General features: G+C 43.8%; 1 protein-coding gene across 1 annotated transcript in view; it reads left to right on the top strand.

The window, feature by feature from the left end:
• The window catches only part of LOC121695048 (BTB/POZ domain-containing protein KCTD16-like), a 17,261-nt gene extending 9,327 nt beyond the window's left edge, over window positions 1-7,934 (top strand). The window contains exon 3 of the mRNA XM_042075564.1: window positions 6,316-7,934. Coding sequence (XP_041931498.1) covers window positions 6,316-6,809 — 494 coding nt within the window. The 3' untranslated portion in view covers window positions 6,810-7,934. The remainder of the gene's footprint in view (window positions 1-6,315) is intronic.
• Window positions 7,935-11,345: the final 3,411 nt, after the last annotated feature.

Here is an 11,345-nt window from a genome sequence, read left to right on the forward strand (position 1 = left end):
CATTACTCAGAAATGATTGAGATCAAACTCTGGTGTGCAGCGTTTTTCTGCCCCCGTCTTTGTTTCACCTTCATTCGTCTTGCAGTGTTAAATCCGTGGGAAATGCATTTCAGCAGGGCACTGTGGTAGAGCTGAGTGTGTCTGTGCAGATTCAAAGGCTTGAGATTTTTTTTTCTTTCTCTTTTTTCCTTTTTTTTCTCTTTCTTTTGCGGGAGCTGAGACAGCGGCACACTCCGATTCGCCCGCCCGGTGCACCTGGGCCGAGAGGGGCCTATTTTTATCTCTGCAAATTGATGGTGGTTACCGGCGGCGTGCAGCGGCGCGCTTCTCTTCCTGCAGCGGAGAGACTAAAACAGAGACCCAAATGTGTGATGGCGAGTTGATCAGAGAGGGAGAGAGAGAGAGAGAGAGAGCAAGAGAGAGAAACAGAGAAAGAGTGAAAAATTCAACAAGAGGGAGAAACAAAGAGAAAGACTGAAACATACAAAGAGAGAGAGAAAGAGGGGAAGGTAGTGATGTTGAAATAGAGAGTAGGATACACAGAGAGAAAAATGGCTCCACCATGGAACGGCCTGAAGCATTTAAATGTAACTGGTTTGTGTGCACGTCTGTGTACACAGAAATAGAAAGACTTATTTCAGTGTCTTTATTTGACAAACTTCAGATGTTTGCACATGTGCATTCAGAGGAAAAAAAGCTATCTTTTTGAGGGTGTTTTGTTCTTTGGATGTTTCGATGAAAGGCCTTAAAGGAATGGAGATGACAAACCTAGAAGAAAATGTGTCTGGAAAAATCACTGCGATACTCTGTAAAGCCGGGATAATTCTTCTTTTGTTTTTTCTTTATTCTAGTGTTCTTACAAAGGGCTTTTGATGATGAGCTGACTCATACCCCTCTCATTTTTCCAAACATCCTCAGAGAAGTTTTCTTTTCTTTTTTTTTTTGTTTAATGAATAACATCCAAAGGGCTGGGATTTGAAGTCTGACATTTTGAGGGGAAATGCACCTCAGAGAATCCAAAGAGAGGGAGAGAGAGAGAGAGAGAGAGAGAGAAAAAGTAAGAAGAGAAGGAGGGATGGGTACTGCTGTACAGAGGGATAGCGTGATAGAATGAGAACTGATAGGAAAAGAAAGAGAGGAAGAGAAGGGTAAAACCAAGAGGAAGAAAAGAGTGAGGGAAAGAGAGTCAGGACAGTGAAAGTGAGAAAGAAAGAAAAGGAGTGCACTACAGAACGGTTTGGAGAGACAGAGAGAATGAGAGACAGTGTCAGGTAGAAAAAGGGGAGAGAAGGATAGATAGAGGGGGAAAGAGAAAGACAGAGAAACAGAGATGGAGAGACAGAGATAGAAAAAAACAGAGAGAGAGAATAGAAATTGCCCCTGTGGCAGGTCCACATCTGATCTGACCAAGTGTCCCTCACAAACCTCACTCTGCGTGATGCATGGCTCTCCCCGCTGAAGCCCTCTCTGGGCAAATTAGCAGTGGAAACATGCCCTCCGTCTTAATGGCTGTGAAATTTGATCTGCAGCCCTCGCAGCTGTCAGAGTAGCAAGCTTAGCACTCGCAGCACACATAGAGCACTACAGTGCTGCATGCAGCAGCTAATGCCCCTCGTCCACAGAGATTGCTGCCATGCACCCATAATCCATATGAATTCATTCAATATTTGCATGCGCAGAGTGCATATTCTTGCATAAGCACAAGACATTTATTTCAAACAGATCTCACGGCTAGTGCTTGGCTCCAAAAAAGTGAATGGTTGTGCTGTACTGGCATGACAACACTGTCTCCTCATGTATTATGGAGGCTGAAAAAAACTCATTGCAACTCCACGAAAGTTTGACAACCCCCTCACCCCCTACCCCCTCCAAACACAAACACCACAAAAAAGAAAGAACTGTTAAAGCAGTTACTGAAGTTATAATCAGTCATTTACTATTTGCTTTAAGTATTTATGAACCATATTTTTATTCTTGGTGCTTTGCATCTCTGCTGCTGCTGCTGCTGGTGCTGTTGGTGATGGAGCTCTAAGTCGGACATTGCTTCTAAAGATGGATTCAGACGACAAGGGCTTCCTTCACTCAGCACAGCTCATTTCCCTGCAGTGGCCTGAAAGTTTTATGATACTATTACTGGTGCTGGCCCCCGTCCTAGACAAGCAGTCCCACAAGGCTGCAGCATCCATTTGGAAACCATGTTTGAACCCCCAACCCCCCCACCCCACCCCCTCACTCCACCCCCTCACTCCTTAAAAGGCATCCCCTCATTTGCCTGCTGGTGAAGAGGGGAGAGTGGGAGACTGAGTGGGATGGAGATGGAAAGAGAGAGAGAGAGAGAGAGAGAGAGAGAGAAATGAAAAGAGAGAGAGAGATGAAGATGAAGGGATGAATGGAAGAGACAGATGGCATGGTAGAAAGGTAAGATTGGGGGGAAGAGAGAGAGATGGAGAGAGAAAGTGTGTGCTAGACAGAGCGAGCACAAGAGCGATGAGAGGCACAGAGATAAATGTGGAGAGAGAGAATAAAGAGCTAGACCGGCTGCATGAGAAGTAGAGATAGAGAGAGAGAGAGAAAAGAGAGAAAGACTGAGTGTGTGTGCACAGAAAGAGGGAGATGTGTGTGTGTGTGTATATGTGTGTGTGTATGCATGTGTGTGTGTGTTAGTGTGTTAGTGAGTGAAAGAGAGAGAGAGAGCAGATTGGAGCTGATTTAATTCCTGCGGAGGGGAAATTGTTCTCCTGCATCTCTTGTCCTCGTGCGCACTCATGGATTAGCCATTAAAAAGCTGCTCTCCTCTCCGCTATCAGCCCAAAGCAATTGCTCCACCATTGGCCCACTCATTACAGCACTCAGTGCTGAGAGGTTAGACTCCTATTGAACTCCTCTCATTATAAATTGATGGCTGTAATGCTTTCAGAAGCAGGCCAGATCATTGCACTCTGCAAGATGGTGTCTATCAGACTCCGAGAGGTTAGAGGTGCCGGGCACCTGTGAGTCCAATATTAATCTATTGTCAGTAAGGAAATCGTTTTCTTTTGTTATTGTTTTTTTTGTTTGTTTTTGTGCTGACTGGTGCACTTTGTAACATTGTCTGTAAAAACAAAAATGAAAGGACAATCAGATGTGAGAATCGTTAAATTCCGGGTTTGGGCGGGCGTAGCGTAACAAGAGAGCGAGGGAGCGAGGGAGCGAAGGAGTGAAAGAGTAAGAGCGAGAAGGGCAGTTACTTGAGACGTGATTCACCACACGAGGAGGAGAAGAGGAAGCGAAAGATATAACGATTCCCTCGGGAGGCCACAGTTTATTTTAGTCGCTTTGCGTTTCTGCCTGTTACTTTATTCGTTTATTTCTTTTTCCCCCTGCAGCCACATAGGATGTGGATGAGGCTCTGAGTCTGGATGACTTTCCCTCTCCGTTGTTCTCCGAGGACCAGTCTTTGGTCCAATTAGATGCAAACCTGCTCCTGTCGGGTATTTCTCAAAGCATGATCTCTCAATTAACCTGGACCCATCCCCCACCCCCTACACCCCTGAATGACTTTTTTAGCATTTCCCATAGTGTGCTTGTCCTTATATGACTTGGTAATTGTGCATTTGGACGTGCTGGAGCTGTGCTCTGCGTAAGGCAGAGTGCATGTATTCTGGCAGGGTGGAGCAGCTCTAATGTAGTGCAGAGAAGTGCTGTAAAATAAGAGCTAAAAAACAGGATGAAAGAAGGAGGTTGAAAGTTAGGCTAATAATCAGCAGTGTTGGAAAATCAGATACTGTACTTAATGTTCATTATAAGTTCCAAAAATTAGAGCACAAAGTCTTGGAAATCCCTCAAACGTCCACATTTATTTATTTATTTATTTATTGAGGAGTCATGCGAGAGAGCATTCCTGACATCGTTACCACTATCACCATAATCACCTCTCTGTCTCTATCACTGACACACACACTCTTAGATTCACAAAACATCATGCAAATGATTTAATTATTTAAGTGTCTGGCAGATATGATAAGGGGTTACATCCTTAGGCATACAGGAATTATCCATCATCATCATCACTATCATCAACGTCATCATTACATTCACCATCATCCTGATCATCATCATCATCATCATCATCATCTTTCTCTCTCCCTCTTTCTGCCTGTCCGTCTCATTAATAGACAAAACATTCAAGACTCACAGGACGTCTTCTAGACTGACAGGGCGGGAGGGGGTGGTTGGAATAATAGCCCACGGAGGTGTCAGACTGCCAAGGCTGAGGAGAAATGCCATCCACTGCATGTGTCACTGGCTAATATTCACTGTCAGCATCTTTTAGGACCGACCCAAGTGAAATACCAAGAGTTTTTTGGAGCTCAGGCACTTCAGAGCATGCATGCAGGAGGTCATGAACATGTGCACACACAAACACGCACACACACACACACATCCAGACAGACAGATGCACACGCACGCGCACACACACACACGAACACACACACACATACAGTACACACACACGCACACACACGCACAGACAGACAGACAGACAAACAGAAAAGCTGCAGATAGAAATCATTTCCAGATAAAAAGTGTTCTTTTTTCTTCCTACTGGTTTGCTTGGAAACAGATCATGTCCTTGCATGCCACTCTTTATGAGAGCGTTGCCCGTTGAGAGTGGCCCCTGAGAGGTGATGGCGATGTCACATGGTACTCAGCACACAATGGGTGCTGCACACCCAGGCTTATCAGATCCAGACAAGAACTGCTGTCTTTGTGACACCCGAGTCAATGACTTTGTCGTCAGCACAATACAAATCAATGCCATTCAGCTTTAAAGTTTGATGCTGACACTGATTTCTTTCACATTTAAGATAAGGTCGTGTTGGTGGCTTTGTCAATGAAACATTTTTTTTTTTTTTTTGTGATCAATTCTTAGGGTTTTGAAATGTTCTTGTTTCTTAGGGTAGTGAATCCACTCTCTATGATGTAGGTGTGGTTACGCGGGCAAGTCATTAATTAACAGGTAATTCATATTTTTACAATGGACCTAATAGAATAGCTACATTGCATCTCTTGGGAAGTCTGGGGAATGTAGCGTTTAAGATGAGCCAACGTTAAGTGTCTCCTTCTCTGTGAATCCTCTGGTCCTCATGTGTCATGATGGAGTTAAAGCTTTGCTCTTAGCTTCAGTGCACATGGATGCAGCCAAGCACAGAAATCTTTCTGAAACTCCTGTCTGCTGTGGATGCCTCTCCAGCCATTGTTTTCAGCACAGGGCTGGCAGGGGTTATATCTAGTGCTGTTTTCAGCACAGAGAAGGGGTTATATCTAGTGCTGTTTTCAGCACAGGGTTGGGGTTATATCTAGTGCTGTTTTCAGCACAGAGAAGGGGTTATATCTAGTGCTGTTTTCAGCACAGGGTTGGGGTTATATCTAGTGCTGTTTTCAGCACAGGGCAGGGGTTATATCTAGTGCTGTTTTCAGCACAGCTAGATCTGGGGTTGTATCTAGTGGTGTTTTCAACACAGGGCTGGGGTTATATCTAGTGCTGTTTTCAGCACAGGGCTGACTGGGGTTATATCTAGTGCTGTTTTCAGCACAGCACAGGGCTGTGGTTACAGCTAGTGCTGTTTTCAGCACAGGGCTGGGGTTATATCTAGTGCTGTTTTTAGCACAGGGCTGGCTGGGGTTATATCTACTGCTTGTGTATTTTCTTGTTTGTGTGTGTGTTTCTTTTAATAATGGCTCTAATATTTTCTAGGCTTAATTGTGTTATTTGATCGAGTTAATGTATGTGTGTGTGTGTCATTTTGAGACATTTTGAGTCATGTTTTCATGCATAAATTAAGGGTGAGTGTATGTATTTATTATGTGTGTTTGTATGTGTACTGTGTCTGTCTCTGGTTCTGGTACATGCAGTTAGATGATTTATTGTATGCATCACTTTACCTGTATGCTATTTCTCAATACTCTGTATGTGTGTGTGTGTGTGTGTGTGTGTGTGTGTATGTGTGTTTGTGTGTGTGTGTGTGTGTGTGTGTGTGTGTGTGTGTGTGTGTGTGTCATTTTGAGACATTTTGAGTCATGTTTTCATGCATAAATTAAGGGTGAGTGTATGTATTTATTATGTGTGTTTGTATGTGTACTGTGTCTGTCTCTGGCTCTGGTACATGCAGTTAGATGATTTATTGTATGCATCACTTTACCTGTATGCTATTTCTCAATACTCTGTATGTGTGTGTGTGTGTGTGTGTGTGAGTGTGTTTGTGTGTGTGCGTGTGTGTGTGTGTGTGTGTGTGTGTGTGTGTGTGTGTGTGTGTGTGTGTCTCCACCCCTCAGGCGGCCCATCCGGCTGGTCCTCCTCCCACTGCGACTGCTGCTGCAAGAGCCACAAGAGCGAGCGTGAGGGCGAGAGCGGCACGTCCTACAACGAGCTCTCCACCTCCGCATCAGAGACCCAGTCGGAGGCCAGCTCCCCGCAGGGCACGGTCATCTGCGGTCCAGTCAGCCGCCAGCACCAGCAGCCACCCATCGCCCACACGCTGGAACGACCCGGCCGCAAGGGACCCCCAATGGCCCAACCGCCGGGGGGGGACGGGGGTCGTGGGGGACGCCGGACCGACCTTCTCCGCGCCCGCACCACGGGGCCCCGCGACGCCGCGCTGGCCGGTCGGGGCGGCCGGAAAGGTGGCGGGCCCCCGAAGGAGAAGCTGACGGTGGAGCAGGAGCTGGAGAGGTGCATCCAGGACTTCCGCCGCATCCGCATCCCCAAGCGCTTCCCGGACAGGAAGTACATGTGGCAATCAGAGCTGCTGCGAAAGTATCAGATGTGAGCACACGAGAGAAAAGTACGACGACGCGAGCAAGACTCAGGAGACCACAGAGTGAAACATAAGACTTGACAACGAGACACACAGAGACAGATATAGAGACACAGATAGACTAAAAAGAGACAAAAAACTACAAAAAAAGACAGAAGCACACTAAAAGAGAAATAGTAAGAGATCCTCTATGTGGAAGAGGGTGGAATAGGAAATAGGAAATGTTTTCTCACCAGAAAAAAGCACCTCAGTTAGGATTACACTTGAATTCACTCTTTGCCCATGTTCATTCAGTGAATTTTTAATCTTCAGGCCTGCGAAAACACATGGTGCACGATAGCTGTTCAGCAATCCACAAAGGACTTCTTTAAAAATGAGTCCAACAGGGTACTATTGATATAAAAATATATGAATATCGCTAAGCCACAATACACAGTGTCTGTCCTTGAGATTCCAGAGCCATGCCAGGGACCGGAATCGAGGTCATCTGCCCCATTAAACGGAACCACCAGGCTCACCTTTCAGGCAGATTTAGACAAATCAGAGTCGTATCAATGTCACAATGAATACACCCATAAATCGGATTTAACACTATCTTAATTTGATCAACACCCACCTTCAGGAGGCGGACTCCCCATAGAATTCTCACTGGTAGAGGGCATCTACCCGAATGTACTAATGTCTCATCTGTTCCTTCGAATTCAACTGTGAACTTTTGGTAGTGGATGTTTCTTTTTTTTTTTGGTGAATCTATGGGAATGATATAGTGCATAAGCCAGAAGTCATTTGTCATTGTAGTCTTCGACAGCACATGGGAAAAGGGGGAAAAAAATCCTTGTGGTAACAAGGCATGCATGTTACTTCACCATGCTAGATCGTTGTGACCTAATGGGTGCTTCCAACTAAAAAAAAAAAGAAAAGAAATCTCACTAGAACCAAGCTGTTCAATGGAAAACAATATCGAGGAGAAGAGCACCAGTACCTGCAGTATTGCCACAACATACATCTCTTTTGTTGTCTGTTTGTTTGCCATCGTACACATCTATGTCAACACTGTATTTCCAGAATGTTCTTGAGGTTGTGTCAGTGGGTGTATGTATGCAGATCATCCTTTTGTGAATGTGAGATGGATAATTAAAGGACTAGTGTACTGTATGTGTCCACCTCGCTGACTGCATCCTTAATCTGACAGGGGGTTATCCAAACGGTCATCCTTTGACAAATGATGCAAGGCTTGCTTGTTATGTAACACCGATCTCTTATTGCACACGAGTGATGTAGCTCGGAAAAGGATCATATATTATCCATAATGTTTCAGTCCCACTCGCATTATTTGGTCTATGTGTTGAAATAATAAATGTGTCTCAAAGGAAGCAGAATGCAGAACAGAAGAGGTACAGTGTGATACTCATAAAAGCTTTATGAAGGCAACTGTTAAAGGGACTATGAAGCTTCTGTGACAAAAAGATGTTTACTCTCTCCTCCCTTCATTCTTCCCTCTATCTCTTTCGTATGCTCTCTCTCTCTCTATCTCCCTCTTTCTCCACTCCTCTTTCTCTCCCTGCAGGTTGGTTCAATTGATTCCTAAGGTACTGTATCAGTAATTTCATCTCCTTTCTCTTGTTGTTTTATGAGTTCACTGTGTGCATTTGCCTACATAGAGGCAGGGAGAAATGTATGCATCACCCCAGACTATTTCAGCTTGGACTATTTTTAGCCGAAGAATTCTGCAGTGTTGCCACATATCTTCAGCAAATACAGGAGGAGGAAAATGAACCTTTTCAGTGAGGAATACACAGAGAAAACATGACAAGCAAATAGTTGCCTGATGCAAATATGTATTCATGCTTTGCAGCGAGGGAAGAAGACTACATATATATGATTACACTTGAAGATATGCAAAGTAGAGATGACATCGCTCTTCCTGCGCCTCTGGCATTACAAGTACAGTAAGTGTCCTTGAAGCGCCCTTCCTCTTCCTGCATTAGCAAACAGAAGTTGAAGCAAAGTGTAACACAACGATGTAAATCGCAAATAAGAGTTTCTGAGCAAATTTACACAGACACTGCATCGCCCTGTGCTGTTAAGCTTCGGCACACTGTAAGTGAACTCGCTCACACAGTGTGCTGAGAGAAATCGAGAGTCTCCTTGAAATCTGAACTAAACCAGGCTGTCTTGAGACGCGGACATGTGGTTTGGTAGTGTTCATTGTAATTCAGAGATCTTTCAGATTTCCATTCATTTATTTATTAAGTCCAGTGAAGACATGATGGATGATCGGCCTCCATCGTGTCTCTCTCAGTCTCCCTCACTTTTTCGTTCTCTCACCTCGTTCACACACCAACAAACCCCAAATTCCTCCACAGCATCCGACATGCATGCTAATTCCACTGACCACGACTGATTTAGCATATTATATATATTGGGGATAAAAGGAAGCACTACACTTCGCCTTTGCCCGTTGCCTGACACAGTCGGGGTCACTGGCCCCATATGCCCTATCCCACACACCCCTGTGATCCGCACAATCGTGGGGATATATTCCCAAACAGATCAATGTCCAGTTCATGGGAGACATTCTCAACCGTTTCCTTGAACTGGACTCTGGCCTGTGCTTGGGATCAATAGCCAGAGCCGGACAGTAACGGAGTACATTTACTTGAGTACAGTACTTAAGTACAATTTTGAAGGATCTGTACTTTACTCGAGTATCATTTTTGGGGAGTACTCATGACTTTACTCAAGTACATTTGAGAGGCAAATATTGTACTCTTTACTCCACTACATTTCTATCCATAACCGTGAGTTCCCGTTACTTCTTCTAAAAAAAAGGAAAGAAAAATCTCAGAAACCCTCAATTTGTTGTTTCCCTCTCAAACGTGATTGGATTGTGCAGGCACCACTGATTGGGACAGCCTATTAGCAATCACCTTCAGCTTTCCGCCAAAGTCAACTCCATGGTCAGATTTAGATAAGAGACGAAACCATGGACAAAACAATGGATGAAGGTCCATCCCGGGAATGTGCCAACACGTGGCCCCACCTCACCAGACTATTTCAATTTTCTGAACAAGTTAATGATAGTTTTTGCTTCAAGTGTTTCAGTTACAAAATACTGCCTATCCCTGGCAATATGGTAAAAAGATGAAAATGACTTGATTTTACTTTCAATTCCTTTTACATTCTCCAAGGTATTAAGATTAACATTTTTCATAACTCCATGTAGGACGTTTCTGTACATAAATGTAAGCATTGTGGCAGTTGTAACGCAATATTTAGAAAATGTAGGCTACTCTTGTACTCTTGATACTCAAGTACTTTTAAAAACAAGTACTTCATTACTTTTACTTAAGTAGACATCTGACTGTTGTACTTTTACTTGTACTTGAATAAAATTTAGCAAAGGGTATCTGTACCTTTACTCAAGTAATGAAGCTGTGTACTCTGTCTGCCTCTGTCAATAGCCAACATGTTCTGGGATGTCAAATAATATTTTAGGACATAGCTTGGAAATGTAGACATATAGACATAAAGTAGGCCATTCCCTGTGTTATATATGGGGTATGGCTCCATTTGTGTGGTGACATACTGTCACTGCGATAAAACAATTCTCACCTGCAATATCTGAAATATATTAATTCAATAACAATTCCATGTTGAAAAATACTTCAGGTTGTCCAGCACAATTCCTTGAGGCCTGCTCCGTTTGTGTTTTATGACTAAGCGAATAGCCAGATTTGTGACTGTTTTAATAAAATTCTGTCAGTGGAGATGCATCAAAAAGGCGGAAAATCTTCACCGTTGCATAAAGAAGCTGTTATGTAATAAATTTATTTGAGCAGCTCAAAAGAAAAAAAATTATTTTTCCGCTTCTTCTTTGAGTCTGAGAAGATCCTGTCTCCCGGCAAGTCTCCACACAGCATCCAACCCTGGCCTGCACAGTGTCATTTAATCATGAATGGCTGCTATTTTTACACTGGGATGTGGGAAGAGGTTCAGTATGAGTTATTAAGGCTAGGGAAAGAAATAACAAGGTTGTAAGGAAGCTTTGTGTCCATGTGTGTATCTCTCATCATATTTTGGCCATGCGGCATTTGATTTGTTATTATTTTTAGCCCTGTGTCAGAGACTGGCGTGAGAGTTAGACATTTCTGCGCCAAAGAGAGGCCTCCTGGTGAGGATCCAGTTCAGTGTTCTGGCCTGGCAGGGCTTTCTGGAGGGACCCAGAACAGCGCAAGCCAATTAGAAGCAGTTTTGGGTCCTGCTGGGTGCCTCGTTTGACCCTCCTCTGCTAAGCTAGTCACAACAGGCACGGCGCTACAGGTGGGCCTGGACGGGCCTAGGCCCACCCACTTTTCAACAGGCCCACCCAAAACTTTTCTTAAAAAAAAAAAAAAAACTTTTAATATATTTTAATTTTTTCAATAATTATTAAAAAGAAAGATTAAAAATATCATAATCTGTGCTAAAATAGTCTAAATGTTTAGTTTTCAAAACTATTTTAAAAAGCTGGTGATGTTTCTGTGCAAGTTCAGCAGTGCCAGATAT

The sequence above is a fragment of the Alosa sapidissima genome, chromosome 20 (genome assembly GCF_018492685.1).
Source record: "Alosa sapidissima isolate fAloSap1 chromosome 20, fAloSap1.pri, whole genome shotgun sequence".
NCBI lineage: Eukaryota > Metazoa > Chordata > Actinopteri > Clupeiformes > Clupeidae > Alosa > Alosa sapidissima.